At 35.5% G+C, this 15,469-nt stretch overlaps 1 protein-coding gene across 1 annotated transcript in view; it reads left to right on the top strand.

The window, feature by feature from the left end:
• The window catches only part of LOC101736102 (cilia- and flagella-associated protein 44), a 29,712-nt gene that overhangs the window by 9,342 nt on the left and 4,901 nt on the right, over positions 1–15,469 (top strand). Inside the window, exons 14-36 of the mRNA XM_021350142.3 lie at positions 117–244; positions 396–576; positions 773–938; positions 1,588–1,691; positions 1,787–1,892; positions 2,184–2,356; positions 2,765–2,974; positions 3,286–3,396; positions 5,583–5,751; positions 6,225–6,398; positions 7,271–7,468; positions 7,818–7,950; positions 8,091–8,190; positions 8,265–8,367; positions 8,503–8,622; positions 8,933–9,131; positions 9,681–9,843; positions 10,838–10,976; positions 11,773–11,975; positions 12,574–12,802; positions 13,907–14,011; positions 14,801–14,908; positions 15,034–15,185. Of these exons, the coding sequence (XP_021205817.2) occupies positions 117–244; positions 396–576; positions 773–938; positions 1,588–1,691; positions 1,787–1,892; positions 2,184–2,356; positions 2,765–2,974; positions 3,286–3,396; positions 5,583–5,751; positions 6,225–6,398; positions 7,271–7,468; positions 7,818–7,950; positions 8,091–8,190; positions 8,265–8,367; positions 8,503–8,622; positions 8,933–9,131; positions 9,681–9,843; positions 10,838–10,976; positions 11,773–11,975; positions 12,574–12,802; positions 13,907–14,011; positions 14,801–14,908; positions 15,034–15,185 (3,474 nt within the window). The remainder of the gene's footprint in view (positions 1–116; positions 245–395; positions 577–772; positions 939–1,587; positions 1,692–1,786; positions 1,893–2,183; positions 2,357–2,764; positions 2,975–3,285; positions 3,397–5,582; positions 5,752–6,224; positions 6,399–7,270; positions 7,469–7,817; positions 7,951–8,090; positions 8,191–8,264; positions 8,368–8,502; positions 8,623–8,932; positions 9,132–9,680; positions 9,844–10,837; positions 10,977–11,772; positions 11,976–12,573; positions 12,803–13,906; positions 14,012–14,800; positions 14,909–15,033; positions 15,186–15,469) is intronic.

Here is a 15,469-nt window from a genome sequence, read left to right as displayed (position 1 = left end):
TAACACCTAAGTTCATACGTATGAAGCTAAGTGTAAGTGAAAGATCTAAAAATCTAAAAGCATGTTTGTGGTGCATGTGTAAAAGCATTTGTTGAAACAAATTAATTCGGTAACAGTATGCGTAACCGCCCTTTCCCCGCTGAAGAAGATCTTGCCAGTCTTGACGAAGAAGCTCTCAAAGCGAAAGAAGAAGCTGAAAAAGATGACGATGACGAAGAAGAATGGATCGGAGAAATAGAACTCAGTGCGTATTCAATCGAAGATTTGCAATATTCTAAATGTATTTTATTTTATTATGGTGCTTTAAGTAATAATAGTAAATAAAAAAGCAATTCTATTATATAAAAGTATGCTTAAATTCAAAAAGGTTGACAAAGTAAATTTAAAAATTTTAGTGGAAAGCGAAAGTATGCTTGGAACGACTGTGACTTGGGCGAAATATTCCGAGGAAGGTGTATGGGTAATTCAAAAAGGGACCGGAGCATTGTTATTAGTGAATCCTGGCGTTAACAAAATTTTCAAGTACGGTCCAATTCCAGGGGCATGGTGCGATGATATAACGACTTTGAAGTTCATGTAAGTATGTTTTGTTTTGGAAGTATGGCGTCACATACCCTTTTTAGTTAAAGATATGTTTTTATAACTTATATGAATAAACGAATTCTGGCTTGTCCTTAACTGAACTCTTAATTGCTTCGTATGCTAGCCTCACGGGCGAAAATTTACCTTACGGTAGGTACATATATCTCTTATTGTATGCATTAAAATTTAGATGTGATGGTCGATACCTGCTTCTTGGTACGAATACTGGTTACATTCGTGTTGTAAGAATGCCGACCGAAGACGAAGACACTCCGGAACGTCACTACATGACTTGGATGATGGCTCAACAGAAAATGCTGAAAAAACTCAAAGGCAGGCGGTTGGCAAAAGAAGAGGTGTGCAAATAAACTATCATACTTAGTATTTTTTTTATTACACTTCATAAATAGACGACTTCATAGGCAACCTGGAGTAAAATGAAGCTGAATTGTATTGTGTAACGGCTGCTCTACCCTTAAAATCAGAACACGACTCCTTCGTGTCATAAATAAGGATTTAACTATGCAGTGGTGATACCTACTTTTTTTATGAGTGTAGGATTACTGGTGGCCCGGAGGCCTTTTCAGTTTCACCAGGACAGGTGGGCAACCCTACATGTCTGCGTCACAATACGCCCTCCACCAGTATGACTTAAGCCCCCTATGAAAGTCTTCAATGAGCAGTAAAATCGGATAATAATGGAAACCGTTTTGTTTGGAAAAGTTTTATTTTATGCTGACCGATCGCTACAAACTTCACAAGAGCACCCGCTGGGCCAACCCGAAGACTTTCTGAAAATGTAATTGAAATTGGTCCAACGGTTTCGAGATCTATAAGGAACATACACATACACGTACACACATCAACGTATATTTATAATAACTAGGATTATATTAAATAATAAATAGGATGTATTCATATAATTAAAGACGAAAACCAATTTAATGGACATGATAATATGTACGAAAACTGATTAATTTCATTGTAAAAATGTTTGTGTTACAGCCTCAACCAACACCTCGTTTAGATTTCACAGATAATTACTACTTGCCTATGCATGATAGATACACAGGTGCTATCACCTGTTTCGAGTTTAGTGCCGATGGAAAGTAAGTTTTTATTTATTTATTACATCAATTGTATCACCATACTTTGAGTTTATGAAACCACCTATACATTAACATTATTTTCTATCTTTCCTTAGTTATTTATATTCAAGTGGCACTGATGGAAATATTTTCGTGTACACAGTAAATTTTCCAGAACCACTGATAGAACAATCGAAAACACCACTAATACCGGAATTACCTGTAAGTCATTTTGATTTTATTATTATATTTTTTGCGCTGAAATCATGTTTTTATTTATTTAAACTTAAGTTAAATGTAAATACAGTATACGTTATTGCTTAAAAATTATATGACATGCCTAAAATGAGCATGGACCCCAAAACAGGTAGTCGTGTAACTGCTTGTCCGTAAGAAATACGTTTTCACGTATTTCTTCAAATTAATTCAAACTAAGCATTCGATTTTGGTTATGGCTAAGAGTTATTGGGAATACATAATAAATACATTCAGAGAATTATTTCGGTTTTGTAGAAAATTACAAAGATAAAAGAACCTAGTACAGCGGACGGTGAATTAATGTCTCATGAAGAATTGAAACAAAAGGAAGAATATGATAAAATGATGGCTATAGCAAATGCTCATAAAAAGCGTGTCAGAGATCATCTGGCCGAACTTACTGCCGAGTATAATAAACTAATTAAAGCGTAAGTATGGGGATAGGGGCGAATAGCAAACCTTGAGAAAATTTAACCTTTATTCATTATGTGATAATTGTTTATACTGTGAGATAATCATTGACTTCAGTTTTGAATTTGCGTAGTATCTTGTGATAGGCATGGACAAATACTGACAGTCTAGCTATTCCGGCCGTGGAATTCGGTTTGAAAGATGCCCGTTATGCAATTTAATTGAGACTTCGGCTTCGTATCCCAAGGTGATCAGGAAAGTTTGTAATATTGTAATATATGGAATCAAATAATCATTTAATACCAGTTTGCTTGTTTACCCAACTAGAGCCAAAAATAATAATAAACCTTCTATGTCAACTGTATAAAGACGAATTAATACAAGCTAGGAAAAACAGGTGCTATGTTCAAATAATTATTTGACAGAAACCGCAATTTACCGGCATCCCAACAAATCGACGTAACTCTCGACCCACGTCCTCTAGAAGTACAAGAAAAGGAGCTAGATGAAGCAAAAGCATTGACTAGGAGAAAACTCGCTCATCAACTTGAAGCTTCAGACTTGGCACTTCACAAGATGTACTCCAGGAATATTATACAAGTGGACGTGTTCCCTTTCACTTTAAAAGCTATCAGGTCAGCATTTGGTTTCCATTTTAATAGTAGAACACATTAAAAAATTGATATAGAACATAATTCAGCGAAAAATTCGCAGCAGCGCTTTCTGAATACTATACCGACTTACTACGAATGCCAACCGGCACTTACTAGTGATACTTGCCTATTTTTATAGAAAAGCAGTAATAGACTTCATCTCTCAAGGCGGATGGTATTAATAACATTACGATATTTATTATGTGACCATTTAAGATCTAGTGAGCTCAAATTTTTTAAACTTTCATTAATTTCATTATGATTTCGTTTACAATGTTTTTTTATTAATTCAGAGATCCAAAAGTAATGATTAGACCGCTACGACAGAAGAATTTATCAAAAGAATTTCAAAAGCAACTCGACGAGGTACACGAAAAAATGGCTGAGGCTGCATTACGTGGAAGGTAAGTAAATATAATATGATATTGTTTGACTCTCTGATTAATTGCAAAGCTCCCATTAATTTTTTTTTGACAATTACACATGCTGCTAAAGGGATATGAATTTATTGGAAATGGTAGAGGTTCAACTGAAGTAAGTTACCAATATTTTTCACTGCTTTTAATTTCACAATTTTATTTAAATGTTTTTTTTTTTGTATTTGTAAAGTTCAACAGATCTTGCAAATATTCGAAGGGCTCGTTTCAAAATTGTTGTTGCTCCTAGTGCATTGTAGAAATCAAAGATTTCAATAGACGAAGTGTCGGCCAACTGCTTGCCCAACACCAAAAAAATTAAGATAAAATTAGAGATATCTACGAAACCACTTTTGGCGTAATATTTCTTTACTTGAACAAGATTTAATATTAGAGTCTGGAGCAAGGTACAAAGAAGAAACGAAAAAATTACACACCAATGCTTTATTAGAGGTATCTATATATTAATACGGGAAGCAAAAACTTTGTACCCCTTTTAGGAAAATTGCGCGGACGGAGGAGTATGAAATTTCCCACACTTAGAGAGAATATAGAGAAGGAGTGCAGAATGCTAATATTTTTTTTAAATTATGCATTAATAATACATGAATTTGCTTTCTCGGATTGGCAGAACGTCAGTGCGGGCGTTCCCCAAGGTGGTGTTCTTTCTCCTCTTCTGTTTTCTGTGTTTATAAACTCTGTCACTAGGCTTATATCTTCTAAATTCCACCTCTACGCAGACGATCTCCAGCTATATTGCCACTTCTCGGAGCCTGAAGTTGAATCGGCTATTGCTGCGATGAACAGTGATCTGAAGTCTATCAGTGAATGGGCAAAAGCCTACGGTCTGCACATTAATCCGGGAAAATCACAGGCTATCATTATAGGGGGTAAACAATTGCGCAGTAGACTCAGCGATCCTATACTCCCCCCAATTTATTTGGATGGGACTCAAATAACTCTAACCGATTCAGTTAAAAACCTGGGTGTTATTGTAGATCGACATCTTTCGTGGAGTTCTCACGTTGCTGAGATTAGTAGGAAGGTGCACTTTGCCTTGCACTCGTTGAGATGTCTGCAGGGCTTCTTACCTCAGCATACAAAAATATCTCTCGTCCAAGCTCTCATTCTACCCATAATTGATTACGCCGATGCCTGCTACTTGGATGCCACTGAGGAGCTCTCAAACAAGCTTGAGAGGATGCAAAATCTATGTATCCGTTTTATATACAATCTCAGAAAATTCGATCATGTTTCTCATTTTCGCAAAGAACTTAAATGGCTCCCTATACGCCTTCGTAGGAATACTCGAATATTATGTCTCCTATTCAATATCCTACATAAGCCCACTTCTCCCTTATATTTACGTGAGCGATTCTCTTTCATTCGTTCTCCTGATGCTCCCTGCAGGTCCAACCAACGTTCTGTTTTGTTATTCCCTTCCCACAAAACCAATTTCTATTCTCACTCCTTTACTGTGCACGCGGTCAGACTGTGGAATTCGTTGCCGGCTGACATCCGAGTTTGCAAGTCTGTTTCTGTTTTTAAATACAAGGTCAAACAATTTTATCTATCATCAACCGAATGATCATGGTTCTATACTCTTCGCATATACGAGTGTTACTGTGTTACTTATAATATTTGCTATGTGTATGTGCTATAATTCTCATGTTGTATTTGTTATTTTAGTTATGTGTTATTTGTTCTACACACACTTATCACTTTTTATTATTATTCTCATTATCCTCTCGCAGGTCTGCTGGAAGAGATTTCTCAAAGAAATAAGCAGTGCCTTTGTACATAATTTTCCTATTACTCTGTACTGTGTCTTGTTTTCTGTGTGTACATAAATAAATAAATAAATAAATAAATAAATGAAATCAATACCAAAAACATTACACACACTACCATGTATTTGACACACGCACATACATATATATTATATACTATGTTTATTGTCAAACTTTAGTTATTGTTCAGTCTGTGGTCAAATAGAGAATTGGTTAAAGTTGTTTATCTTTAATATTATTTGCCTATAGTGAAGGTATGGCAAAATCTGTTATTATAGAACCTTAATAATGTTCAAACTTATACTTTTAATTAATTATAGTCGAATTTCGCAATCCCCCCGGGAACACTAGTTTTTGTAAAAAAAAAATTGTTATCGTTAATAGACGTGCAGAGTCAACATCACGTCGTGTAGCAGCCAGAAAAACATCGTGGGCTCCTCCCAGAGTCGCTTCATTTTTATTGGGCCTTCCTGCCCATCCTCCGCATGTCCTGAAAAAAGCACTTCGAAACTACTATCAACGATTGAACAATCATCATCTACAATTTATCGAAGTAATTAATCTGTTACATCTTTTGTTTTATTTATAGATGTATTTAGGTACATTATTTTTTTATTAACAAAATATACTGATGATAGGCATATTGTAGATATATAAGATATCACAATCACACTAGTATTTACTATCAAAGTGGAAGAAATCAGATCGCGAGGACGCAGTCCAATGCGTTAGTCTGACCAGCTCCGCCCAGCCCTCGATTCCACCGTCTACGAGGCAAATTGTGAGGACGAAACTCATTAATTGAGATGGTCACGACTCTCAGACACAAGGAGTATGACTGAGGAAGAAGAAAAAGCCATCATTCTTGGCGCTTCGATATGAAATATGGGACAGGCGTTATACAAATCAATTTGGACTTCGATTTAATGTATCAAGGTGAATCGCGGCAGTTCCATTGACAGGTTGCAATTGTTAAAATAACCTTTGAGTTTTTCAGTCAGTCTCGAACTATTTAATGCGTTTCAGTGGCAGGAACATCTATCCCGTAAGCCCGATCCACTAGCAATGCCTCCCGGTGCCGCTGAAGCTTTAAAAGAAGCTGAAGCAACCATCGGCAATAGACTGCTCAAGACCGAACCAGACTACGTCGCTCCGCCAGGACACAATACGCAATTACGTGTCTGTCTAGCCAGGAAAGAGGTCTATAAACATTAAACATCTAGACTAGCGTTCGTGTAATCAAAATTCGACCATAATCACTGACACCTCAAATCAAATCAAATCAAATTTTATTAACTAAAACACGGTTTACAAAGTTGTTAATAGTTATTTTATAGAACAGCGTGCTTCTACCAGGTCGGCGTGAAAATATTATTCAAAATTATTTATCTCAAGATTTAGATTATTTTCTACATATTATTATATTACATTTTATCTTTTGGTAACTTTTTGTAAATAAAATTGGCATAATTAAAAATAAAAATGAAATCACTAAAGCTCATAAATGGCTTGTAAAAGAAACGATTGACTGCTTTGTCTATAATCTAAAGAAACAGTCTGTAGGTAATATATCTTGTTTACATTGTTAACACGTTGTTTGTTAAAATGTCATCGAAATTCATTTTAAAACCGTCATCGTCTAAAGGGTAAGATGCCCAGTGTACCTTACTCGCATCGAGCTACGCAATTATGTCCGTGTTCAAATCACGAAGGCAACTTTTCTAAGAAAATACGTAGGTACTTGACACAATTTTATTGTTCACGAACGACTTCCGCGATAAAGTAATAACATCTGGTAAAAAACAATCAAACCGCAATTTTTATAAATTTAGCGGCGTAACATTTGCATTGTAATGTCTATGGACTTCGGTACCATTTATCATGAGACGCACCGAGAACTGATGTACCCATCGGATGCAAAAAAATAAGAATGTCAAAATTATAGTTGAAAAAAATGTGTGCTAATTTAACTTCATTAAATTTAAATCTATTTACGCTAGTGCTAATTTAATTGCTGCTAATTTTTTTTAATTATTATTATTTATTTGTGCTAATTTAATTTTTTACGCTAGATCTACGATACCAAAAGAGCTTTTAACGATAAAGTACTCGAATTACGTCAGCATAAAGTGCGTCTCGTTTCTCGAATGAAAGAGATTGGTGAACGTCTACTAGAAATTAAAGCTGAAATTCCAACGAAACTCGCTAAATCACCACCCCATATACCACAAATCGACGAGGATTTGGAGTTTCCTGAAAAGAATCTTGAGGTATGAACCAATTATCTTAAAAATCAGGGTGATGGCAGTATTAAATTTGTGCATGTACCTACTCCGATAAGACATCTAATAACGCAATTGCAAATAAAACGCAATATAATAGACACCAAAGTATATTTTTATAATCATTTAAACAACTAATATAAATATTTATCATTTTTAATAATCGCATTATCTGTCCTCCCTTCAAACCGGAAAGCATGATTGCTTCGCAGCAGAAATAGTTTTGTACTTATTGCTCTCAAATAATACAGCAGCCTTCTAAATTAAGTAAATCTGTAATTAAGTAATTTAATAGGGCTCTGTTATATGGGTTTAAACAATACTAATTAATAAATAGATTAAACCAGAACCGGTCCAAGTCACGTCGAGAGCTACGACGGTTAAGAAAACCCAAGAACGAAGGAAATCTACACTGTTTCCACAGCCCAGGATCAGACAACCGAGAGTTGCAAGATTCATACCGATTACAGGTTGCGTAACTTTTTTTTTAACGTTTAAATATATTTTTTAACTAAGTACAATTTATAACCAAAAACTTCAAATCCAAAATTGAATCTCCTCCGAAAACACTATCGATTTTCCTAAGCCAGTTATTTATTTGTTTAATAAGAATCCCGTCCACTTGCCGCTTCTTGGGAACTACTAAAGCCAAAGCCAGATCAAGAATCATCGGCCATCGAGATTGAAATTCGTGAACGACGTATAGCCAGGTAAAGTTTTGTCACTGAAAAATAGACCTTATGGACACTGTGCAGTGTTTAGAGTGCCATGATATAATTTACAGACACCTTTATGAACAAGACATGCTGCTCGCCGACGCCGAAGTGGCCGTACAACAGTTCGATTCACGTTTGAGGCAACTTCAACGGGAACGTATTCGTGTACAGGTAAAAAATTAAAAAAATATTCCGGAATAGTTTTTTTCTATATGTACTGTCAGTATGGTCAGTGAAAAATGGTTTCAAAAAATAAGTTGGGGCTCAAAATGCCAAAGGAAATGTTTGTTTTTTCGAACATTTCAGGAGAAAGATCAATTGTTGGAGTTACATTTGTACCAACTTCACAGAGAAATGAATGTACTTAATCGTTTTGAAGCACACGAGGACAGATTGGCTGAAAGGGTTTTCTCAAAATTAATGCAGGTAATGTCGATCGACAAAATTGGTTTATTTTTGCTTCAAAGCACTCGCATGTTGTATTGTTTAGAAATGCAATTTGAATCTCCGTTTAAATATCTTTTCATCGTCATCTTTATAGAGAAGTACGTTTATCTTTATTAATTTATGTTTAACTAAGCTTAATTAATCTACATTTTAATTTCATTCGTTTTAATGCACTGCTAGTTTTCAATAGTTAGGCATGAAAGCCATCGCCGATCTTAAATCACTTGCTTTATCAAAGAAACGAGAAGGTATCACCCCCAGTACAAATCGTATTTTCATCGGACAATAGGTACGGAGTGTCCAAGACCAAATCACTGAATGCGAACATCGGATCGAAGAACATGAAACAGAAAAAGAGAGTTTGGATTTTGCTTGTCAAGAGCTGCAGCGGCAGTTTAAAAGATTGGTCCAAGATAACAAGTTTGCTGATTTTCTGCGAAGGATTTTTAAGAAAAAATACCGTCCACCGCGTGACCGAGACGACGATGGTACTTTTCCCTTAGCGCTATTACTATTTTAAAAATCACTGTATAAACGAAAACTTTAACTCGTGTGTATTTTTGGTGTCAGTTAAGAAACGACATCGAATTTGTTTGTTTGTTGTTTTTCTGACCTAGCGTTACTATTTTTACGTGCCGAAACCGTTGAATTGATTTTGAAACGGAATTTCCAATTCCCGGAAAAGAAGGCTACCTCTTATTCTATTGGTGAAAAAATTTCTCCGCCCTATGAACTATAAAGCTTAGTCACGCAGATGAGGCTACGGGTAGAAAGCTAATAATACATTGTTTGAATAACCTACAATATTTTCTTCAGCTTTTGCGTAGTCGTAGGCATAATTAATATTACTTTTGCGGTTTAATCTTTCAATTTTTGAGTTTTCATGGTCAGGACTGAATACATGATACAATGATAAAAAAAACACGCGAGATTAAACCGTCAAAGTAGTTTTAATTATAATTGTAGCCTAATTAGATAAATAATAATTGGTTTAATTAAAACAATCGAATGAGAAGACTTTGTTCTTAATTCCGTAGAATCATCAGAATCAGAATCTTCTTCGTCGTCAAGCGAAGAAGAAGAAGAAGAAGGTAGTATGGACAGTCGAGATATCGGACCTATTCGACTGGACCCTAACGTATGTCCCGAAGGATGCGACCAAGAAATTTACGATAAAACTTACGACTTGAGAAACACAAGGTCAGCAGTCTGTTGGAATTAATTTATGTTTATGATTATTTCATTTATTTTATTATTGATTATTAATGTTGATTTAACATCCTTAGGATTTTGTATTTTATTAGATTAGATTAAAGATTTATTCGATTTTATTAGATTAGTGATATAGCCGTTTGTTTTCTATTTAAACAAAGACTTAGCGCAATAGTATATGTGATTAGATGAAGTGACTATAGAGGAGTCGAAACCTTCGTCGTTCATACAGGAACATAATGGTACCAGGAGTGCGAAACAGGGCGATGCTTTTTGTGCTACTAACACGTCAAGACTTTCTCGTTGGTTCCCGAACAGAACTAAATTGTGGCCTTAAGCCGCGACGAAGCTTAAGAGACCGCGAGGACGTAAAGTTGAACCTGTTAACAGAAAAACACCGATGTATTTTCGTTATATATTCGACAAACTATTACTATAAATCATACTGAACCGATTTCGATGAATCTCTTTGTGCAGATAAGCTAATGATTTTGCTTAAAACTAGTATTATATTAGTTTTTCCTCACTATTACTGGTGGTAGGATTTCTTGAGAGTTCGCACGGGTAGGTACCACCACACCGCCTATTTCTGCCGTGAAGCAGTAATGCGTTTCGGTTTGAAGGGTGGGGCAGCCGTTGTAACTATACTTGAGACCTTAGAACTTATATCTCAAGGTGGGTGGCGCATTTACGTTGTAGATGTCTATGGGCTCCAGTAACCACTTAACACCAGGTGGACTGTGAACTCGTCCACTCATCTCAGTAATAAAAAAAATCAATTTGAGTCAAATACTATGGCAATTAAAATCATTTTTCACAACCAAATACCCTCAGTACTAAGGCATCTTCCTCTTGAATTTAATATAACTGTATTCATTCTAAACCTATATTTTTAGCCATCCAATATGTTATCAGGTTAAAGCCTCTAATTAAAAGAATATTTTTTGATAAGTAAAATTCTAATAGTCTTACTACCAAACAGACATAAACACGAACAAGAAATGATTGAACAGAGCCGTTTTGTGGAGATGCTTCGCAAGGATATCGACGCGCACAATAAAGTTAAACGCAAACTTTCTACGCAATTAGATAAAAGGAAGAATGAATTGAAAGAATTCATGGTAAATAAGTATTGAAATATTTTGTAGCTTAACGAACGTTTTTAAAATTACGCATGCTACCATAGAAGACAAATCAGCGACTACTGAGTAACGGTTGCTAACAATCATCAATTGCAGTTACCTAAATATTTACATTTCTACCAGGGTATAATTATATTTATATTAATTAGATCAATGTAATAATAAAATATAATATTAATTAAATTCACTGACGTTTCGAAAAATAGTTTTACTAGAATTTCATACTTTCTCAGTTGAAATATTAATTTGCAGTTTTTTCGGAAGCTGATTTTGACGTATGAGCAATCAGTGTAGAAGCAACGTTAGCATGTTACTAATCCCGAACGCAAATTATGATCTTTACAAAGATTCATAAAAAAATACTGCTCTGTCAACCAGTCTCGAACCCACAACCTGTTTACTTAAGTATAAAGACTGCGCGTTGTGGCCTATTTCTAGGAACGTTGGATGATGACAATTTCGTAGTAAATGGTTCAAAAAGCCACGCAATGCAGATATTGGAATAATTCCTTACTACTCTATTTTAAAATAAAACTGACTTAGCCCTACTTTTTTCTATAATAGACGGTACTGCAAAAACATCTCGATTTTGATTTTTTCATCAGATAACAATGAAAAAATGAAATAACTGATTAAAGCCGATATAAAACTATTGTTGCATATTGTTGTTGTAGTCTTAGGGTACCTACATAGGGCCCTCCAAGGTCGTGTACACTTCACCCTAAAACAGCATCTAATGACTAATTTTTTTCATGACTAAAACTATGTTCTTCAGTTGGAGAAACAGAGCTGCATGAACGATGTAGACCAAGTGGTGGTGCTTCGGTACGATCAGATCAGAGCTTCGGCGATACGCAACAGCGAGGGGCCGGAGGGTCTCTCTCAAACGGTTGTATTCCCTGAACAAATGCTGACAAGACTACGGAAGAGAGTTTTGGAGCTACAAGACGAGATCAAACAACAGAAGCAGCGACAGAAGTAACTTATTTTTATTAGCAACATTTTGATTCAGGACTTTAGCTACACTTGAAAACATATTTTTTTTCTAATACATTCTAATACATTCAGTCATTAACCATTATACCTAACCGATCGCTTAACTGATTGTTAAATTAATTCCTCACTGATGAAATACATTAACCACTGTGTACTTTTATTTGGAAAATAATCGTTTAGCGCTATGATACTTAACGGTCTACCACCATAAAGTAAGTAAAGTAAGTTCGGTTGGAAAAATAAGAAGACCTAATAAATAGTACTTCAACAGGCGCCTGATTACGAAATTGTACCTCCTATTTATCCACCAAATCAAATCAAATCAAATCAAATCAAAAAAAAATTATTCAACATAAATGAATTATATTATATGAATTATGATGAATACATACTTGTTGAACGTCAAAAAGAACTTCCGCCAATTCACAAAAAACTAGCCTCCGTCCTGAGAAGAACTGGCAACAAACTCAGCGGGCATGTCTTTTTTTTTAATATTAGATTATTATTTTTTTCTTAATTCTCACCTGTACTATAAATCTCTATACTCAACTACTATATCTTAAGTTTATATCAATTTTAGAATCAATCGAACCCATTTGTTCCGCATGAATATCGATCTTCGTGAAATGGAAGCTAAAGCTAAGGACTTGCGTGATAAAATGAGAGATGTTCTAACAAAGAAATTGGGGAAGCCTCGTAAAGTCGATCGTATTTTAGACGACTTGCTGAGACAGATGGCTAGGAGGCATAAGTTCTCTGCCGCTTTGGGGACAACACCACAAATGCTGGCTCAATTACGGAAGTGGAGGGTAGGTGGATAGAATACAATTGCCAGTAGTTTACGTGTACGGAACGGGTTAATTACGGTTCACAGAAATCTAGGTACAATAATTAGAATTATGTACTCAAAACTACTTCCTTCCTTATTATCTAAGCGGCATCCTCTTATCGTGAAACGAAAAACCAAAGTCAAAGAAACTGCCAGACCTAGGACGCTGTTAGTTCTTTCTGGGTACAAAGAAATGGGATAGTCAACTTATTTACTAAACATTAGACGGTAGTTAATAGTTTCGTTGCTTATTCGAGTTAATGAACTCACAGCCCACCTGGTGTCAAGTAATTACTGAAGCCCATAGACATTAAAACGCAAATGCTGCCGCCCACTTTAGAAATGGGTCCTAAGTCTTTCACCCTTGAAATCGGAACGCATAGCTGTTTCACGGCAAAAGTAGACAGGGTGATTCAATTCACATGTTGACCAATAATCACTAATTAGGACAATGACTGATCGTTGTGTATTCAAAATTCAGAATTTGAAACATGTTTTTAGGTAAATTAACAGAATGATCTCAATATTAATTTCTAAGTATGGAATGCATATTAACAATATGATAGGCAGCGGCTTGCCCTTGTCATTGCTGAAGTCCATGGGCGACGGTGAACACTCACCATCAGGTGGGCCGTACGCTCGCCTGTCTACTAGAGCAATAAAAAAATAGAAAATATTAAACATGTATCATTACATGTTTTTATTTAAATTTACATTTCATGTGCCAATTTAATTGACATAGTAAATTGTATAATATAGTATACATTTTTCAACCAATTTAGATATTTTCTGCATCACCCCTGGTCGACAGATAAAGAATGTCTTAGCCAGTATTCCGCCAATGTGAATGCAATGTAATAAATAGAATAAAAAAACTTAGTATTCTGTTACCATGATAACTGTGAGATGTTCGAATTAACACAATCGAATCCATTATTTAAATTTCTGTGGAGAATTAGCGTTGTAACTATTTACTAGAAAATCCGTCCATGTACCTACACGTAACGTATTGAGATAAACGTTGAATAATTTTATACCACAATGATAATAGAGTTTAATTTCTCGTTAAAATAAATAAATCTAGGAGCGACATAGTGAGCTCGAGAAGAAATATCTGCAGTCCGTTGAACGTTACTCGGAGCGTCTGCGTTTGGCTGCAGCGCTTCAAGCCGATGTCTTACCACAAAAGGTAAATAAATTTAAATCCCAAACCATTTCTTGTGGCATACGATAATGCAAAACATCGCTTTATGCGCAATCACGTCTCGATTATTATTAGCTCGGTATGTACATAAGTTTGTATGCAACCGGTGATTTCAATACGTCATATAACTTGACAATTTGCACACGCATCACGGACCCAAGACGATACAATACTTTTATAATTTCGCTGTAATACACTGATCAGTATCAACAAAATATAAAAAATATGAAATCAATTGTTTTTAGTTTAATTTTATTAAACTGTAATACGTAATATATTGATTCGTTCATCCTTTAAGTGTCGCGTGATTACCCTTAGATTATATTTTTATTATAAATCGATCATTTAAACATTTCCTAATAATGAGCTCATTTATATCCATACACAAACAGTATAAGATAAACGACTTTGTTTATTGATGATAGATACATTTTTTGATTTGAGATTTTAATTTTTTTCGCACTTAATGTATCAATATTACTGTTTTAATTAGCTACCGGAGTTTATAGACATCATAAACCTGAAGTCTCAATTGTACGGTATTAAGGCTGTGCCACGCTTCAAAGTGGAACTATTTCGCGGCATAAAAAGGCAAGACGGCATGGCACCTACCTATACAGGTGACAATATCTACCACCAAAGAGCCAAGAAAAACAATGCTCTAACTCAATCTGATTATTAATGCACATACTCGAAAGAAACATTAATATATGTATATAATATATTTACGTCACATTGCGTAGGTGATTCCATATTTTATGTGTTTGTTTACAGCCTTTTAAAGACCCAACAGAAATGGCTGGAGGTTATAAGCCGGCACAGTACAAAAGGGACGTGGTCCGTCTGCGCATCATACGTTCAGAGCAACTCCAACAAATACATGTAATAATATTTTTTTTGACTTAAAACCTGTACAATAATATATCGTAGCTGGTCGATATTTATTATTTACCTTCTACCGTTCCATGTATTTAAGTATATACTAAAAGGACTGTTATTATGGTCAGGCTCTTCGAGAGGAAATTAAAAGACTGCGTCTGAAACCATTGTCCCAGCCAACGCCACCACCCACGGTGACGTCACCGGAGAGCGATCGTTCTCACATCAATCTATTTTTAGTTCCGCGATCTACGAAGCCTCGACATAAATATTTTCCAACGTAAGTGTTTTTGATAAATGCTGTGTAGCGTAATTACTAAAACGTAACATTGATGTATATGATTGGTTTTTTTTATATTTTTTTTATTGCCCTTGTAGGCAGACGAGCATGCGGCCCACCTGATGGTGAGTGATTACCGCCGCCCATGGACTTCAGCAATGCCAGGGGCAGAGCCAAGCCGCTGCCTACCGCTTAATACTCTCCACAAGCCTCGTTTGAAGAAGGACATGTCATAGCGCTCGGGAAACACCGTGGAGGGAAGCTCATTCCATAGCCGGATGGCA

The sequence above is a fragment of the Bombyx mori genome, chromosome 12, assembly GCF_030269925.1.
Source record: "Bombyx mori chromosome 12, ASM3026992v2".
In the NCBI taxonomy this organism is placed as follows: Eukaryota; Metazoa; Arthropoda; class Insecta; order Lepidoptera; family Bombycidae; genus Bombyx; species Bombyx mori.
This window is presented reverse-complemented; position numbering and strand designations above follow the sequence as displayed.